Below are 21181 nucleotides of genomic sequence, written 5' to 3'. Positions count from 1 at the left end.
TATGCCCAAAAATTATACTTAAACTCCTACCCAACTATAAACCTATGCAAGTCCAAAATAAGCCGATACAAACATACGATAAACCCACACACTAAACTAGAACTCCAACTTTGAACATGACATAATTTATTAATTTATGTAACATTTGATTTCGATACCAAATCTACAACTCAAAGTTTATGTATAAGTTGAAATTTAAACGCATCATAACAAAAAATTATATATTCACAGTAATAAAAAAAATCTAAATAAATCCTCGTAACATGCAAGCTAAAAGCCCGTTATAATACAAATGACAACAATTGGCATATTAATAAATATATAATATATATTTATTCTTACTATCATATCTCAAGTTAAGTGACAATAAACTTTTTTTTAACTAAAAATTAATATACATTTTGCGCTCTCACCCTCCAAATAATAAAAGGATTAAAGGAACACATGTTACACCACGAGATACCTTTGCAACAAATATCTATGTTTCCTTATCTAAATAATAAGAAATTTTATTACTATTTAATAATTAAATTTGCTTGCGGAATAATCTACATGTAGTGTTGGTTCACGATAAATTTTCATTTCAAGTTCCAATAGCTCAATATTTAACTCATTTTATCCCAAATATAGGGAGGGATTAATACATGCCCATACATAAATGAAAACAGAAACTAAAATATTTTGAGTTAAATTGTAGGTATAGGTGAGTTGAGTTGAGTTGAGTTGAGTTGAAATGATCTAATAATTTCAGTATCCGGCAGATCAAGAGCCGGGAGAGAAAAATGACTTTGAGTCGAGCTTCCTTTTCTGATCTCTTTCATTGTCATCAATGCAGCAACCGTGTTTCTAAAAATTCCATCTCCCCCTATCATGATTGCCGTCTCTTTCGTATCCACCGCCACCACCACTGTCGGGAAAAGTTCATCGATAGTGGTTTCACATTCTTTCACAAGTTTTGAGACGAGCTCCGTGGTAAAGAAAGGTTGCTCCAAGACTTTTTGGATGAACGGCAAACGCAATAATCCGCCCGTACGTTTGTCATGTTTCTTTAGAATCTTTGCCATTCCTGTGATAAAAAAATTAGGATTTATAAAAGTAGTTTGGCAATTCATTTTCTTATTTTCATGTTATTTTAGGGGTTTGTGAGCCTAATGAGCCCACCACCAGTGGTGTAAACAAGTAAGCATCTGATCACATAATACTTTTGATACTCGCTAAACGTTAGAGTCGACTATCGATGCAAGCTTAGACGGACTAAAGTGTGGATTGAAGTTCGTTCAATAACTTCCGATCTCACGATCTGAGCTTCATATACTAAACATGACTAGGCTCACAAACTTAAACAAGCCTATTATATATACAAGTATAATAAATTTTACTAAGTATGTATTGCATAACAGATAAAAAATATTATATAGACAATTATGAGAATATATATTGCTTAATTATACATGTTACGTTATAGCAATAGAGTTTAACTTACAATTATGTACAAAAACACACACACACATATATATATATGTATGTATGAGTTTATTGGGGAACTACAAAAAAGTGAGGAACTATAGAATACATTTCCCAACCCTTGATCATTTCATCACATCCTTACGGTACACCTTCAATCGCATACATCACATCATTTTTATAAGTGAAAAAAAACCTAAAAATCAAAAATATTAAAATAATTATAAACAAAAGAAACGAAAAAATATAATTTTGTGAGATAACCGTAGGTTGGTTTTTAATATATATATATATATAATTATTGAATTTACATTCAATTATAACGAAAGGTGTTGGTTTACATGTAACTGTTAAAGAACTGTTGTTTTACATTTAAAATGTTAATGAGATTTGTAGTTTTACGTGTAAAATGTTAACAAAAAGTATTATTTTATAAAGTGTTAATGAAAAACGTTATTTTACATGTAAAATATTAATTTTAACATTTAAATTTTAAAAAACTATTGTTTTACATGAAAAATGTGAGATTTGTTGTTTTACATGAAAATGTTAATGAATAGTGTTATTTTACCTGTAAACTCTTAAAGAACTGTTGTTTTGCATGTAAAATGTTAATAAGATTTGTCTTTTTACATGTAAAATGTCAATAATAAATGTTATTTTGCCCCCCAGCTAAAAAAACATAAACCCCCTAAAAGCTAATATAAATCCGAAGGCTAAATCAAGATATATTTTTTTTTAATGGAGGATTGTAGATAAACATTTTGGTTCTTTTACTTTTTTTTTTCGTTTTCTTTTTGTTTTATAAATCTTTTTGATTTTTTTGGAGGGGTTTTTTTCTTTAAAAAAAATGTGATATAGGTAATTGAGGAATACCATAAGGACATGACGAATTAATTATGGGTTAGGAAAAGTGTTCTCCAATTCTCCATTTTTTTGGAGTTCTCTTTTGAACTTAACTCTCATATATATGTATACATATAAAATTAAAAGAGTAGAGTTCGACTTTGATAACTTTCTTATAAGTGGAGTTCGAGCTTCGTGTATAAAGTTTAAAAATCAAGCTTCAGCTTTGTTAAATTAAAGGAGTTGAGTTCAAGCTTGAAATGAGGTTGGTTTACACTCCACTATATGATGATATAAACAAATATGACCCACAAAATAAAAATACGTAACAGCTCAATCTTTGGCATAAATAATTGACATAATTACAGAAATTGTCCTTTATGTTTACCCCAAATTTCACTAGTGGTCCTTTATCTTTTAAATTGATGTTTATTATCCTTTAAGTTTTAAAAAGTAACACCTTCCGTCCTTTAGGCCTAACCCAGATAAAAAATCTCGTTAAGTCTTGTCACGTGCTTCTCACGTGGGGGTATTTTCGTCATTTCTGGTTCGTCATCGGGGTGGGGGAATTGGGTATTTAATGTGGGGAAACATAACCGGACCTGAAATGACGGAAATACCCCCACGTGAGAAGCACGTGACAAGACTTAACGAGATTTTTTAATTGGGTTAGGCCTAAAGGACAGAAGGTGTTACTTTTTAAAACGTAAAGAATAATAAACATTAATTTAAACGATGAAGGACCACCAGTGAAATTTGGGGTAAACATAAAAGACAATTTCTGTAATTTTGTCTAAATAATTTAAAAAGATTGACTTTTCTTCTACCGGTGTAATTGATGTTGCTGTAGTTGACTAAAAGCACCATTTCACCATGGAAGTCAACAATGTCTTTTCTAATTCTTGCCATCTCTTCTTCATATTCTCCTTGTGAAGGTGGTTCACTCTCTTTCACCCTCTTTATTCTTTGTTGCAATTCCTATATGTTTCAAGAAACAGACACAGGTAAGAAAATAAACTTGATTCTTAATTAATGTCACGTGTTGTGGACTATGTCAACACGATGGCTTAAGCATCTACTCATCTTAATCGTCACTATACAATTGATATGTACATAATGTTCAAATGATTTTAACACGAATTTTGTAGCTGACATGATATTTTCATTCAACAATACAAGACAAAGCAGTTATCACGATATTGTTAGTTTGATCGATGGATAAAGTATGCACGGGGTATTGTTACTTGAAAGAGAACACATAATCTTCTCGGATTCCTTCCGAGTCTATAAGTCTATATATGAATGAAAGACCCGAGATCAACATAGATTTCAAGTTAATCCATGTTCATGAGAACATAGGAAGAAAAAAAAAATCTTGTCAAATGACCAAATTATCTTATGTTTTCTCAACAAATATATAAACTTATAATGGTGTGCATATATAAACTAACCTTATGACGAATAATGAAATTCTCTTCTTGTTCCATAAAAAACACATTAAACTTGTCGATCTCATTGTTCAAGAGATACACAAACTCAGCTTCCGATTTCCCACACTCTAACGATGAAGATATCAGTCTCACGATCTTCTTCAAATCCTTGTAATTCAAGTACATGTCACGCCAACCGGGCAGGGTTTCTTCAACATGTTGCTTTAACCTCTTTCCGAATTTCATTTCCCGGTTTTCTTGATCAAACAAAACCTTTGGGGAATCTAAAATACCCACATCACAATATCAAAATTAGTAATGAAATATATGAACTCTTTTAGAATTTACTAACAGTGAAGGGTTTAGAATATTTTGAGAGCATATGCTTGGCGTGAATGAAGTGGCAGTTAGGATAAAAGGTATGAATAATGTCTTGGACGGAAGATAATTATTGGCATATTCCGTTAGCTAGTAATACTCATCCATTAGACCAAATCGCAAGTAATATCACCGTTTTGGTAATAATGAAATACACTGATAAGTCTGTTATTTTACCTCTTTTTAGTTTTTTTCTAATAAAAATTAGTTTTATGACAATCATATACTAGTAAAAAAATATATACACATGTATATCTATTGCTTTAAGAAGTAGTGATGGCAAAGGCACCCCCAACCTGATGAGCAAACCTAAAACATGAAACATTTAGGACAAGTATTCAGGGGATGATATCATACATTTCTCACAGATATGAGAAATGTATGATATTAGTTTATACCTAACCTGATTAACTAAAACATACATACTCATTTACCTAAATCATACCTCATATACATTTCATATTCTTTTGTCTTTACAAACAAAATATTCTACTACTTCACTAGTTTTTAGTGTTTATATTTTTAATTTCCTCAGGTAATCCTAACGCGTAATTTCTAACAAGCCAGCAAGTATACATAATGCCCACCAAGTAATTAGTCATATATACCCATCTAGTATTTCGTCGGTATAGATCGGACACGATTTTACAAACCAGGTATTTTCCTTAAACAGATTCGCGCCTGTAGGACACATTCATTCACACTTGTACCCAAAACTTCCAACATAAGTCTCTAATACCCTTCTATTAAATCAGGAAAACATCATGTAAAGTGACATGATAAATTTATAAAATGGTTGCAAATTTTTGTGCTCTACTTTAATTTTGTAAATATAATATAGTAAAATAGCATTTTAAAGTAAGAGTGACGCATGGTTTAGAGTTTAGACGACAAGGTTGGTGTTGTGTGTGTGACATGGCTATAGATATTTTAGGTGAGGTGTTGCTGTCTCGGTAGCATCAAGTCATGGAATATTGGGATTATGGAACGCATAATCCTATCCGAAAGAATCTCCAATATAAAAGGAAAAGAAGACCAAAAATTGGGGAGTCAGATATTGTTTGAAAGAGAAACTAAAGTAAAGAGAAAAAGACAAGCGTAAAATTAAAGAAGAAGATATTGAAAAACTACTCTAATACGTTTCCCTAATAAGTAATATTACTACCATTTTTGACACTCTTGATTAACATCAGAGGTAGTAATTACTCATCACCCAAACATATATTCTTTTTAACAGCACTCACCACCCAAACTAGCACGTAAAAATAAATACATAGTCAACTTCAGTGATTGAATTATATATACATAACTCATTTATGAAACATGCCAACTTAAATATGACTCATAAACTAGACATGTTAACTCGAACAAGAGCCTAAAAACTAAGTATCAGTAAAAGTACATCTATAAAGAAGGTGTATATTTACTGTTGAACTTTGAAGAAGGTGGAACCATTGATTAAGAACTGATCTCTATTAACTAATAAAAAAAAGAAACAATTGTTGTAACTCAATAATTAAGAAGAAGATAGAGGCCTGTATATTTGAAGAAAAGAAAACTGGAATATATTATGAAACAGAAAGATAACCAGGGTTTATACAGAACCTTTACAATTTGACTTTTACCAGGATTATGGGATAACTTAAATAATTAAAAGAAAACTAATTTAATTTAATTATATTAATCTTGATCTCCTTCAGTCTCCCCATGAGATCAAACCGTACCACCCTAAAATATCGCCTCGTTTAACACTCTCTCTCGATATTTGCTTCCTTCATTCCCAAGCGAGTACAATACTTCACAAGCTGCTCTTTTGACAAACTCTTTGTGAACATATCAGCAGCTTGCTCCAACGTGTTAACGTATTTAAAATCAATTTCTCCATTCAACACTTTCTCACGAATATAATGATAATGAACTTCTATATATTTACGCGCATGAAACGTGGGATTCTTAGCCAACAATATTGAAGACACGTTATCCCCATACAAGGTTACCTTCTCGTTCTTACCTAAATTAACTAGTTTAGAAAATGAACCAACCACACGCACTCTTGTGCAGCCATAGTCGTAGCCCGATACTCCGCCTCGGTAGTCAAAAGTGACATGGTAGGCTGCCTTTTGCTGCACCATGTAACAACACTTGAACCAATCAAGAAAAAATACCCGGTATCGTCTCGTGTCCGGATCTTTAGCATAATCGGCATCGCAAAACCCGATTAATTCCATACTCGACTCCCTCTTAAACTTAACATCATAGCTCGGAGTCGACTTCATATACAACAACATTAATCGAGCAGATTTAAGGTACGGTTTTCTTGGAGCTTGAACGAATCTGCTAAGCACACCAACGACATACGCAATGTCGGGTCGAGTCAAAGTCAAATAAATAAGACTTCCAATTATTTGCCTATACATGGTTACTTCTTCCAACTCTTTTCCTTCTTCGGATCGAAGAGACCCGTTTGGTTCCATGGGTACCCGTATCGGTTTGCAACTTTCCATACCGATTTTTACCAAAAGATTAACGACATACCGATTTTGGTGAAGTATAAACCCGTCATTCTCGTACTCGAGCTCTAGACCCAAAAAGTGCTTTAATTTTCCCAAGTCTTTCATGAAAAAACGAGTGCACATATTCGCTTTTAGTTGCTCCACCACATAGACTAAATCACCGGTTATAATTAATCGTCGGCCCGTTTTTTAATTTTGAAAACCCACTTACACGAAATAGGTTTTACATCACATGGCTTCGGAACAAGATGGCAGGTCTCGTTACTGGCTAAACCATCTGACTATTTCTTCATTGCTTCCATCCACTTAGGATCTCGTACAACTTGTTCTACCGTCTCGGGTTCGGTTTCTTGACTAACAAGTAAGGCGACATTTGCATACTCCTGGTTCTGTTTTCTAGACACGATCAGACCTCCGGACAGCCATTACATCACCTTTGGTATTAACTGGTTCAGTTGAGGTGCTGGTTTGACCGTTCGTGTGAGTAACTAACGACCTGGTTCGCCATGGATCAGAACGTGGCCCATTTCGTGTTCCTGAAAATTCAGGTTCGGTGTTAATTGTTTGTTCATATTGTTCTTCTAGGTCGTTGTCACCAACCTGAACCGTAACATACTCATCATACTCTTTTTATAGGTCTTGTGTGTCGGGCAAGACTTCCTTACTTTGTGACCACCATGATGAGTTTTCATCAATTATTACATCATGAGACACATAAATTTGCCCGGTACTCGGCGCACAACATCGCCATCCTTTATTTTCATTATCGTAACCAACAAAAATACATCTCATTGCCTTTTTCTCCAACTTGTGTCTGAGATGCCCCGGGATGAACACGTAACACACGCATCCAAAGACTCGAAAATAACTAACATTCGGTCGGATTTTGAACATATTCTCGTATGGTGACTCGTATCCCATTCCTTGTTGTGGCAATATGTTACTTATAAAGTCAGCAATACTCATTGCCTCCGCCCAAAATCTCCCCGGTACATTCTTGTTGTGCATCACGCTTCCGATCATGTCAGTTAGGGTCCGGTTATTTCTCTCCAAAATCCCGTTTTGATCGGGAGTATTAGAACACGTTAATTGGCATTTAATTCTATTTTCTTTTAGAAACAAAGAAAATTCACGGGATGTATACTCGACTCTGTTATCGGAACGAAGGCATTCGATGCTCCTTTTTAGATCTCATTCGGCTTCTAACTTGACATCTTTGAAACATTCAAACGCCTCGGCTTTCTCTTTCATGAAATATACCCACAAATATTTCGAATAATTGTCAATAAATGATATCATATAACTCATACCTTTAACTGGCGGTTTCTTCACTGGACTGAACACATCGGTATGAACTAGCTCGAGAGGGGCTTTAGCTAGATAACTAGAGTTCTCAAACGGTTGCTTATGAGCCTTTCCAATCTGACAACTGCCACACACTATATCCGTTTTTACTTATATTTCGGGTATTCCCGCCACCAACTTCTTTTTCAAAATTAATTGAAGTTTATCATACCCGACGTGGCTTAAACGTTGGTGCCACAGATATGCGTTTAGATTCCTTTTCACCTTATTCACATAAGAAGTCCAAACAGACAACACATAAACCGAGTCTTTCTTTCTTCCTTGAATCATCGGTATGGATTTAGTTTCGAACTTATCGAAAATACTCACGTCGTTTGGCCCGAACAAAACATATCGTCAGGTGTCGGTGATTTGAGGAACCGACAACAAGTTCTTTTTATGCCGGGAACATGAAACACGTTTTTAAGAACCATACCACTTTCCTCAGAATCTGATGAGATATCAACCTCACCCATATGAGCTATGACGTGTCGTGAGTCATCAGCTGTTACAACCACCTAATTACCCTCGTACTTAACCAGGTTCTTTAACCGCTCCTTTTGACCCGTTAGGTGATTCGAACAACCCGAATCTACAATCCAATAATTTAACAAATTTAAAGAAAGTTTTACCATAGCCGTTAACGCATGAACTTCTTCAACCCCAGCATAATGGGCCTCGGCATCCCAAGGCTCTTCAGTTCGGTTCTGCATTGTTGCGACGTTTCCTTCTTCAGTTGCACCCGATGTACAATACTTTGTGACGTGTCCTCCCATGCCACAATTATAACACTTAAAAGCTTTAAACGCCGGACGTTTATTTATTATGGTTCCAATTCTTTCGATCATTACCTCCTTCCTGTTGGTTTCGTTCCTCAAGTTTATTCCATTTGTTGAAGTTGTTCGATCGATCCAATGGTTTCTTTTTGTTGTAACCATGATTGGGTTTGAACTTTCCTTTTCCTTTGACCGCAAACAACGCCTCGTTTTCTTGCTTCGGTACAACAGAGACCGACACACCGGCCATCTATTTAGCTAAAGACTCCTGCCAAGATAACAAATTTTCAAATTCCGAGAGTAACGGTTGGGTCGCTCAATGTAACACCCCGTAACCGCAGCGGAAACGTAAACGGGATGCAACAGACACCTCTGATATCAACCACATTGTTTATAAAGAAAACTGAATACATTAATATACTTCAAATTACATTATCTCATAATTCATTACCGTCTAGGTGATACACACATCATACAATACGATACATAATTCTATGTAATATAATGTATCCTAACATCCCACACGCAAATCTTACACACATCAAGCACTTAGCACGTAAGCAATCACTTCATCTTAATTGTACCTGAAAAGCATGTGAGAAAACGGGTCAACTACGAATAGTTGGTGAGTTTCACAATTCGAGTAAACCATGATAAATCAATATCAAAATATAATATTATCGATGTAATTATGCTGAGCCCACAAGTGAAACCTCTGACTATCCACATACAACCCCGTGGCATACTCCTCCCATTAACCTGCCTCAAACCGCTATGTCTAACATTACATAGCAAAATATATATAACAACAAAATAGACATGTGCAACTAGCTGGGATACATCAGCAAATCCATGCCGGACCAGTTGGGTTTGTCAGACCAATAGTACTATCCACACTCTACCGGCTTTTAGTTAATCACTCGTGTTCCGGGGCCTTAGAATGTTTGCAACTCAGACAATTACCATCTTAGTACATTTGTACGATTCCCGTACAATAAAATATATATAAATACACGCAAATCCATGCGTTCAGTATGTACTTAAACATTTCAGTAGTAACATGCTTCCGCCCTGAGAAAATATTTAAAAACAATTCAGAAAAAGGAGCTTGTGAAACTCACCTTAGCACATGCAAGCAGGTAACAACAGTCCTTATCAGTTAACACGTCCAATCTGTAATATGATCCCTACGATCGTTACTATACAATCACTATTAATATAGCTTTAACCGTGTTAACCGGTACATCTGGGGACACTGTTAACCCAGTACTGTACCCGTTCCGGGGGCAATGTTAACCCAGAAACACTTCTCCGGACTCAGATTGTGATATCGTTTAGAGTTCAGTAGCCAAAATTACTATCAGTTTGTTTTCCCCGTTTTGCGTGCCTAGCACAGATATCCGATTTTACGTTTCAAAATGAGTTTGGTCACACACGATCCGAAAATAGTTGTTGACTGATAATTTAATTAAATTTGTGAAATTAGAGCTCGGTTTAGACGCCCCGATTGGCCGCGGGACCCGTTTCCGTCTTTAGTGCACCGGAAACTGTTAAGTCGGATAAAATTACTCAAATCATCCGAATTATTTTCGGATGATTTATTTTTACTTGTTTAACTCAATTATATGAAAATAGTTCATTTTTAGGGTTTTTATACACCAGTCAGTTCGTTTAGGCGAACTTTACCGGTTTACGCGTTTTAAACCTTAAAAGTTTGTTTTTGCACAAATAATTATCCGTTTAATCTCGGATCTTGAAATTTTGCACAAATCACTTTTTGACAGTGGGGAATTTTATAAAAATATTTCCAGAATTAATTTTTATATTTAAAATTTATTTATCTATTTTTTTAAACACCATTTAAACACTAAATATGTCGTAAATACCAAACGACCTTAGAAAAATCCCAAATTTTTCTTGGATGACCCCTGCCATCCACATAGTCCCCTGTAATATTTCCAGAACCAAAATCTCTTTTTACATGCCATTTTCACTAAAACCGAGCTATAAAACCCTAGAACTCGTTTAACCGAAAAGCCTACTTAGACTTCTCCAACGGACCTAAAATTTTGTGTGTGACTTTTACATGTTATAAAAAGCTTATCTGGAATTTTCCAGAATTTTTCATGATATTTAACTATTTTTCACCATTTTTGGCCAAAACCGAGCATTAAATTCACCAAATATTCATCCTTTGTCCAAAAATTACCAAAATTTCACAGAACTCATATTTTCATGTATTTAACACCTCTGTAAAATTTCATGACCTAACTCTAAACCATCCACAATCTGTCCAAAAATCCATAACCGAACATAAACCGAATATACCTTTTGTTTTCCGCCACTACAAGCTACAAACTCGTCTTTCCGCCTTATCTACCACTAAACACAGAACCTACAACCAAAATACCACAATACCAAGCAAGTTACACTCACAATCAAGCCTCTTACACTATAGTTTCGGTTATTGCTTCAAAACTAAAGTTTAAACCGTAAAAATTCGTTTTTGGTTCGTTTAACTCCTTTCTTGGACCAAGATCCCTTGTATAACCCGTATACATCACTTGATCATGCAAGAAACGGTTTTCATCTTTGAAACCTCATTTTCTTGCAATTAATCTCAAGAAACGAAGATGGAAACGTAAATAACTCGATTTTTTACCTCGGTTTTCTTGCTAAAATCTCGGTTTTTAGATGATCTTGTGGAGAGAAAGAAGGATGATGCATATGGTTGATGTAAAAAAAAAATAAAAGGAATGGGGTTCATGGATGGGGTCCGATCGGAATAAGGGGGGAGGTGGGGTGGGACCCACTTCTCCAACTTTAGCCACATGTTTGGATATTCACAATCCAGATAATGTTTTGGATAATCTGGTTCAGTTCGTTTTTCTGTTAAATGTCTAATTCGGCTTAAAACGAGGCTAAAACGGTCGTTTTCGGCTTAAAAAAATGAAATTTATATAAAACCGATTTAAAAACTTTAAAAACTTAAACCATGACATTTATTAACTTAAAACATCATATTATTAATAATTGTGCATCTTTTTCGGCTTGATCGATCGTCTCTTGCTTGGTTTGGTATTAAAGGTTTCGTTTAATGTACCGACGTACCATTAAATCGAAAATTCTTTTTCTGTGCTTTAATTCACTTATACCGAAGCTTTAATACTTCGTAAAATCACTAAATATTAAAGATATCGTCTATAATTGAACCCTCGATTCGTTCGGGTTTCAATAACTATCGATCGATTAATCGCATATTCAATACGATGAATTATATATTCACGTACAATCAATACAGTGAACCCTGTATTCTCGTATAATTACTATGGTAATTCATGTACCCGACATTAAATATAACGTAACTATTGTCTACCGGTTAGGGCATACCTGGTTTCGTCGGAATCGTTACATTCTCCCCCCGTTAAGAAATTTCGTCCTCGAAATTTTTCACGCCCACTATCCCCTTCCGAGAGAAAGGTGGGGGTTTTTCCTTCCGAATTCACCCTCGCGTTACCAGGTATAATCTGGTCCTCGCTCTGAATTCCACTTAATCTTAATCAATAAAGCTTGGTGTGTCCAAACTGTTTAGTTTTCCCGTCTACTATCTCTACGGAATTATTTATGATATCAAACATGTTTTCAATGAGTACCTCCATTACTTGTACTTTCGTTGCCTCATCGCTTCGGTACTTTTCAATCCGAATACATGGAAAAACATCATGTATAGTACTTAGCCCCTGGAGTACTTTAATCGATAGACTAAATGACCAATCATGGAGATAGTCACATGAGGTCCAATATATTAAGGAGCTATTTTCGGCTTTGCCAAACCTCATATCACCTCTCTAAGGTGATGACTTAAAAATGCCTTGTCACCTCTTTCCAGTGACAATGGTTTCCTTTGAATGTTGGCATAAATCCTTTGCCAATCTCGCGCTGCTTTCAACTTATCTTAAATATTATAAATCCGATTGGTTGTTTCTCGAATCAATTCAAATCTTGTGGCTTGATTGACGCCCATTTTCAATTTAACAAATTGGTGATAATTACTTCACCCATAGAAAGCTTCAAGCTCTCGATGCTTCCTTCCCCGCCTTCCAATAATGGAAGTAGGATGACTATTTCGTTCTGAGATAATTGAAAATGGTACTCCACGACGAAATACCATTTCACCATCATGAATTTGGGCGAGAATTCGTTGTGGTAATCGTCATGGATTGGGATGAAATGCGAGGATTGGTTAATTGATCCGCGATTACCCAATTTACATCATTCCTTTGATATATCTTGGGAATTTGCGTCCCGAAATCCATTGTAATTTATTCCCACTATCATTGGCGAATTTTCTGTCTTTGTGGCGTTCCCTAGGGTTTTCGGTGTGCAGCCTTATCTCTTGCATAACTTAAATATTCACCAACATACGTAATCATATCTTTCTCCAAACTCGGCCATTAATAAAATCCTTTCAGATATTCGTATCATCAATAGTCTAATCTGATCCCGGATGTATGGAATATTTCGATCTATGCGCTTCGTCCATGATTAATTCACGAAGGTCATGGAGGTTCGGGATCCAAACCCGATTTTTGAGATAGAGAATTTCGTCACGTGCTGTTCGAAATTCTTCTCATTGCCGTAAAGTCCCTCCTTTTCCAATTGTTCCTCTCTCAACGCCTCACGTTGAGCGACTCGAATCAGGTCCGAAAGGTTCGACTGGACTATCACTCCCAGCTCTCGCACTCGCAATGGCTTAACCCGATCTTTCCTACTCAAGGCATCGGCTACGACGTTAGCTTGGCCGGGGTGATAACGGATGTCACAGTCATAATCGCTTAACAACTCGACCCATCTTCGTTGCCTCATATTCAGTTCTTTCTCATCGAATATGTGCTGCAAACTTTTATGATTAGTGAAGATGGTGCACTTCGTACCGTAGAGATAATGTCTCTAGGTTTTAGGTGCGAAGACAACCGCTCCCAGTTCGAAGTCATGAGTAGTGTAATTTTTCTCGTGTACTTTTAACTGTCGGGAAGCATAGGCTATAACCTTATTATTCTGCATCAAAACGCATCCTAACCCTCTACGCGATGCGTCACAATACGCGACAAAACCATCGTCTCCATCGGGGAGACTTAAAATCGGCGCTTGGCACAATTTTTGCTTTAACGTTTGAAACGCCGCTTCCTGCTCTTCTCCCCATTCATACTTTCGATCCTCTTGAGTCAGGAGAGTTAGAGGTTGGGCGATGCTGGAAAAGTTCTCTATAAATCGACGATAATATCCCGCTAAGCCTAAGAATTGGCGGATTTCCTTTGGCGATTTAGGCGCTTGTCAGTTCTTAATTGCTTCCACCTAACTCGGATCAACGTGTATTCCTTGGTGGTTTTCAACGTGACCGAGGAATTGCACTTCTTGTAACCAGAAGTTACACTTGGGGAATTTTGCGTATAACTTCTCCTGATTCAGAAGCTCTAAAATTATTCTTAAGTGTTGCTCGTGCTCTTCTTTACTTTTCGAGTAAATCAGAATATCGTCAATAAACACGATGACGAATTTGTCGAGGTAGGGTTTACAGACTTGATTCATGAGTTCCATGAACATTGCCTGCGCATTGGTTAGCCCGAAAGGCATAACTAAGAATTCATAATGGCCGTAACGAGTCCGAAACGCTGTTGTTGCAACGTCCTCCTCTTGGATTTTCATTTGGTGATAACTATATCTAAGATCAATTTTCTAAAAATAAATCACCCCTTGCAGTTGGTTAAACAGATCATTTACTTAGAAGAAGTGAATATCTATTCTTGATCGTCACTTTATTCAATTCTCCCTAATCAATACATATCCTAACACTTCCGTCCTTCATTTCCCAAATAACACTGGTGCACCCCATGGTGACTAACTAGGTCGTATAAAACCTTATCCAATAATTCTTGCATTTCAGTTGGTGCAAGTCGGTAAGATGCTTTAGCAACAGGGCCAGCTTGAGGTATTAAATCGATTCTGAATTCGACCTGTAGGGTTGGCGGTAATCCAGGAAGTTCTTCCGGGAAAACTTCTGGATATTTACGTATCACCGAAACATCTTCTATATGTTTTCTTTTAAATACTTTTCTTTGTATCTAATCGCTTCATCGTCCGAAAGAGAGCTTCTAATCATCTTCTTTTCGTATTTGATTTCAGCTTCGTGTTGAGTTAGCCAATCCATGTTAACTATTACGTCAAAACTTCTTAACTTTACTGGTCGTAGATCAATAAGGAAAGGTTAATCGTTCAGAATAATAGGACAATTCCGAACAATTTAGTTAACCATTAGGGATTTACCGTTAGCGATTCTACAGTATAGGGTTCTATAGTTTCACTAATCGGTATCTATCCGAATGGTAGGAGGTTAACATGAACTAACTTCTATCGGCGACCGTAAAAATATCACTGAAGCCTATTGATTTAAAACTACAACATATTTAATACCACCTTTGGATCATGACGTGCTTTATTCGAACTACTCACAAAAGCACGGCTCCTTGCTTGATCAGAGGTTGATGCTTGTCATTAGGTTCATCTTCCAACGACACCTTGGTTCAACTTTGGGCAATTTCTCTTGAAACGTTCTGTACTGCCACATTCATAGCAAGTACAACTGTTTGGCATAATTTGGTTTCTTTGGATGGATTGTTATTGAAGTTGTTGGGTTCGGAGTGGTTGTACACGAATGGGTTGGGGTTGCCGGTGCACATGGCTTCAATTGGTTCTAAAATTAGGGCATTACGTCCATCTTTACCACACCTGTGGCCTACTATCACTCGACATTCTTCTTCCTGCCGATAACCATATTTTCCACATTTAGGGCAGGACCCTTCATGCGGTTCATGTTTTGACACCAGAACTAGTCTTAGTATAATTCTGGTTTGTAGGACATACCTACTTATTCAAAAGCCCATCTTGCCCTATACCTTTATCATTTCTCTTTTTTAGCACTCGACGTCTCACCTAACGTCCTTCCAGTCCGCTTCCCATAGAATCAAATATATCAATGATGGCTTGTGACACAACCCTTCCAAAGGTTGTATATTTTACAGGATTGACTATACTCCTTATCGATGGAGTTAGTCCCCAATATAGCGCTCACTTCGCTTAGTTTTAGGAGTAATTAGCCATGTTACCAGACATGACAATTCCTTCAAACGATTAGCGTGTCCTAAGTGATCAGCACACAACATTTCTATCTTCCATAGCTCAGTTTCCAATCTCTGAACTTAATTACTCGAATAAAAGTGCTCTAGCCCAAGAATTTTAAATTCCGACCATATCATCTGAGTAATAATTTTCTAACTATAATTTTGTACCATCGTGTTCCATCACGATACAACATAATCTACCAACATATCTGTAGCATATTTTACTACACAATGTTCTAGACTCTTACCAATATCCTTAACCATTTCGATCTTTTCTACCCCCTCGCTAATCTATTCCTCCCTTTACCATCAGTAAACTATTAATAATTTCCTTAACACAACCAACAAACATATCCCTCATACCGGATCTAATTCATTACGACTACTATTCGTGTTTAGTTTATAACTAATACTTGTAGTCATAATAGTATTCGGTGGGACATTATCACTCTTAGTAATAACACTAAGAATTGAAATATTCATAATCATGTGATTGCTCGATCTATAATTCTGCGATCACATTTGCATCAACACTAGCAGTGATCTGTGATACGACATTCGGTATCATCATCTGCTATCTTTGAGCAATCAACTGAATCATATCAATCTCCATCATTGGAGTTACTCTTTTTATGTCATTCTGCCGTACCCATCCCGTACGCAGTAATCAGTACTAATCTCATCGTATATCTCGTTACCAGCTTAATCATAACAGCAGGTACACATACACACCAAATATTATCATACATATTACACATACCAGTATCTAGTATATATGTCCCACAAATATAATATCATAAGGACTTAACCTGACGTCGGTTAACGTTTAAATATGTTTCATAACCCTTGTCACCAACTGACATATAGATCTTTCTCAACAAAGATTAATGCTTAATATGCTTGATTTCAATATCCTTCTGCATGTCAGCATAACCGATACATGCTCACCGTGAGCACCAAACGATTACGTACCACGGAGTTATAATATCCGTGTCTATTTGTATATCCGGCATACACGGTATACCACCTACGAACGAACAGCCAACTATGCTATAATGATTCCAACACCTCTTTGTGTATGGGTAATCATTCTATTCGAGTATACATGGGTATAGGCATCTAACGGATGTAAGGATAACATAGGGGGTTGTAAGGTTCAAGGTAATCGCGCGACCCATGTTGCCTTCAAATATTATCAATTACTATTATGGGAAACTCTATCACTTGCTCAGTCAATGTCCTCAGGCGTTCTAGGTTTGCTAAAATCGGTAATTCTCGATCTGGAGGTGGTATGTCTCATATGTTTGAGAGTGAGAGATACACATATATATTTATATATATTATTTTTATCTGCTCATTTATTATCAAATTTATTATTATTATTATTATTATTTTTTTTTTATTGGAATAAGAATGGGTTCAGGTACAGGTCCGTCCGTACGTGAGGGTCGGCGGTTCGGGTGAACATATGGGGTTATTAGGATATACGGTACCGGTGTTGGTAGGGTAAGGGATTTATCAATTTTTGGTTGGGAGTGACGGTTACTAGATATTTCTGGTTAATGTCAAACGGGAGATCTAACTTGGTAATATCATAACTATGGCCCGATAAGCCAGACTTATCATCAACCGATGCTCTAGAAATTTCAGCATCCTCGGTACTTTTATTATTTTATCCCCCGGTTCCTTATCCGGGTCCTATTTCTCAATACATGTACCCACAAGATATGTACATATATATATACACATTAGCACGTATAAATAATATTATATACTTTACACATATGTTGCCATTTTTACCTATTAATGTACCCAGTGACTTCCCCGGAATTCCCTCGTGCGGACAAGTCTGTTATTATGTTCCGGACCATAATAACTCACTTGTCCATCCAAGTCCATCCAGATCCTATCACTATATATTATTAGTAGATATTCAGATCCTATAATACTTGAGCTACTGGTTATATTTTAAGTATCTTTTAAAGACATCCTAATTCTTTATAACCAATGGCTCTGATACCAAGTTCTGTAACACCCCGTAACCGCAGCGGAAACGTAAACGGGATGCAACAGACACCTCTGATATCAACCACATTGTTTATAAAGAAAACTAAATACATTAATATACTTCAAATTACATTATCTCATAATTCATTACCGTCTAGGTGATACACACATCATACAATACGATACATAATTCTATGTAATATAATGTATCCTAACATCCCACAAGCAAATCTTACGCACATCAAGCACTTAGCACGTAAGCAATCACTTCATCTTAATTGTACCTGAAAAGCATGTGAGAAAACGGGTCAACTACGAATAGTTGGTGAGTTTCACAATTCGAGTAAACCATGATAAATCAATATCAAAATATAATATTATCGATGTAATTATGCTGAGCCCACAAGTGAAACCTCTGACTATCCACATACAACCCCGTGGCATACTCCGCCCACGAACCTGCCCCAAACCGCTATGTCTAACATTACATAGCAAAATATATATAACAACAAAATAGACATGTGCAACTGGCTGGGAAACATCAGCAAATCCATGCCGGACCAGTTGGGTTTGTCAGACCAATAGTACTATCCACACTCTACCGGCTTTCAGTTAATCACTCGTGTTCCGGGGCCTTAGAATGTTTGCAACTCAGACAATTACCATCTTAGTACATTTGTACGATTCCCGTACAATAAAATATATATAAATACACGCAAATCCATGCGTTCAGTATGTACTTAAACATTTCAGTAGTAACATGCTTCCGCCCCGAGAAAATATTTAAAAACAATTCAGAAAAAGGGGCTCGTGAAACTCACCTTAGCACATGCAAGCAGGTAACAACAGTCATTATCAGTTAACACGTCCAATCTGTAATATGATCCCTACGATTGTTACTATACAATCACTATTAATATAGCTTTAACCGTGTTAACCGGTACATCTTGGGACACTGTTAACCCAGTACTGTACCCGTTCCGGGGGCAATGTTAACCCAGAGACACTTCTCCGGACTCAGATTGTGATATCGTTTAGAGTTCAGTAGCCAAAATTACTATCAGTTTGTTTTCCCCGTTTTGCGTGCCTAGCACAGATATCCGATTTTACGTTTCAAAATGAGTTTGGTCACACACGACCCGAAAATAGTTGTTGACTGATAATTTAATTAAAGTTGTGAAATTAGAGCTCGGTTTAGACGCCCCGATTGGCCGCGGGACCCGTTTCCGTCTTTAGTGCACCGGAAACTGTTAAGTCGGATAAAATTACTCAAATCATCCGAATTATTTTCGGATGATTTATTTTTACTTGTTTAACTCAATTATATGAAAATAGTTCATTTTTAGGGTTTTTATACACCAGTCAGTTCGTTTAGGCGAACTTTACCGGTTTACGCGTTTTAAACCTTAAAAGTTTGTTTTTGCACAAATAATTATCCGTTTAATCTCGGATCTTGAAATTTTGCACAAATCACTTTTTGACAGTGGGGAATTTTATAAAAATATTTCCAGAATTAATTTTTATATTTAAAATTTATTTATCTATTTTTTTAAACACCATTTAAACACTAAATATGTCGTAAATACCAAACGACCTTAGAAAAATCCCAAATTTTTCCTGGATGACCCCTGCCATCCACATAGTCCCCTGTAATATTTCCAGAACCAAAATCTCTTTTTACATGCCATTTTCACTAAAACCGAGCTAGAAAACCCTAGAACTCGTTTAACCGAAAAGCCTACCTAGACTTCTCCAACGGACCTAAAATTTTGTGTGTGACTTTTAAATGTTATAAAAAGCTTATCTGGAATTTTCCAGAATTTTTCATGATTTTAACTATTTTTCACCATTTTTGGCCAAAACCGAGCATTAAATTCACCAAATATTCATCCTTTGACCAAAAATTACCAAAATTTCACAGAACTCATATTTTCATGTATTTAACACTTCTATAAAATTTCATGACCTAACTCTAAACCATCCACAATCTGTCCAAAAATCCATAACCGAACATAAACCGAATATACCTTTTGTTTTCCGCCACTACAAGCTACAAACTCGTCTTTCCGCCTTATCTACCACTAAACACAGAACCTACAACCAACATACCACAATACCAAGCAATTTACACTCACAATCAAGCCTCTTACACTATAGTTTCGGTTATTGCTTCAAAACTAAAGTTTAAACCGTAAAAATTCGTTTTTGGTTCGTTTAACTCCTTTCTTGGACCAAGATCCCTTGTATAACCCGTATACATCACTTGATCATGCAAGAATCGGTTTTCAACTTTGAAACCTCATTTTCTTGCAATTAAACTCAAGAAACGAAGATGGAAACGTAAATAACTCGACTTTTTACCTCGGTTTTCTTGCTAAAATCTCGGTTTTTAGATGATCTTGTGGAGAGAAAGAAGGATGATGCATATGGTTGATGTAAAAAAAAAATAAAAGGAATGGGGTTCATGGATGGGGTCCGATCGGAATAAAGGGGGAGGTGGGGTGGGACCCACTTCTCCAATTTTAGCCACATGTTTGGATATTCACAATCCAGATAATGTTTTGGATAATCTGGTTTAGTTCGTTTTTCGGTTAAATGTCTAATTCGGCTTAAAACGAGGCTAAAACGGTCGTTTTCGGCTTAAAAAAATGAAATTTATATAAAACCGATTTAAAAACTTTAAAAACTTAAACCATGACATTTATTAACTTAAAACATCATATTATTAATAATTGTGCATCTTTTTCGGCTTGATCGATCGTCTCTTGCTTGGTTTGGTATTAAAGGTTTCGTTTAATGTACCGACGTACCATTAAATCGAAAATTCTTTTTCTGTGCTTTAATTCACTTATCCCGAAGCTTTAATACTTCGTAAAATCACTAAATATTAAAGATATCGTCTATAATTGAACTCTCGATTCGTTCGGGTTTCAATAACTATCGATCGATTAATCGCATATTCAATACGATGAATTATATATTCACGTACAATCAATACAGTGAACCCTGTATTCTCGTATAATTACTATGGTAATTCATGTACCCGACATTAAATATAACGTAACTATTGTCTACCGGTTAGGGCATACCTGGTTTCGTCGGAATCGTTACACTCAACCCTGAATAGCAGCGACAAACAACTGAAATTTCGGCCTTAACCCGTGAATAATAATCCATTTCATCCTCGCGTCTCCGATCCTTGATTGCTGATCTAAATCGGCAATCTTGCGACAAAGCGATTTCAC

At 36.1% G+C, this 21181-nt stretch overlaps 1 protein-coding gene across 1 annotated transcript; it reads right to left on the bottom strand.

Annotated features, from left to right (window-relative positions):
- Positions 1–686: 686 nt before the first annotated feature.
- On the bottom strand, positions 687–4136 carry LOC143562810 (SPX domain-containing protein 3-like). The gene is made up of 3 exons (XM_077050513.1): positions 3762–4136; positions 3138–3288; positions 687–1066 (listed from the first exon to the last, which is right to left on the bottom strand). Exons 1-3 carry the CDS (start codon positions 3984–3986, stop codon positions 687–689), a joined length of 756 nt encoding a protein of 251 aa, XP_076906628.1. The 5' UTR covers positions 3987–4136.
- Between the last annotated feature and the right edge of the window lie 17045 nt (positions 4137–21181).

Source organism: Bidens hawaiensis, unplaced genomic scaffold (assembly GCF_021521415.1).
Source record: "Bidens hawaiensis isolate Kalapana, Puna unplaced genomic scaffold, B.hawaiensis_p1.1 tig00021171_1, whole genome shotgun sequence".
Lineage (NCBI taxonomy): Eukaryota > Viridiplantae > Streptophyta > Magnoliopsida > Asterales > Asteraceae > Bidens > Bidens hawaiensis.
This window is presented reverse-complemented; position numbering and strand designations above follow the sequence as displayed.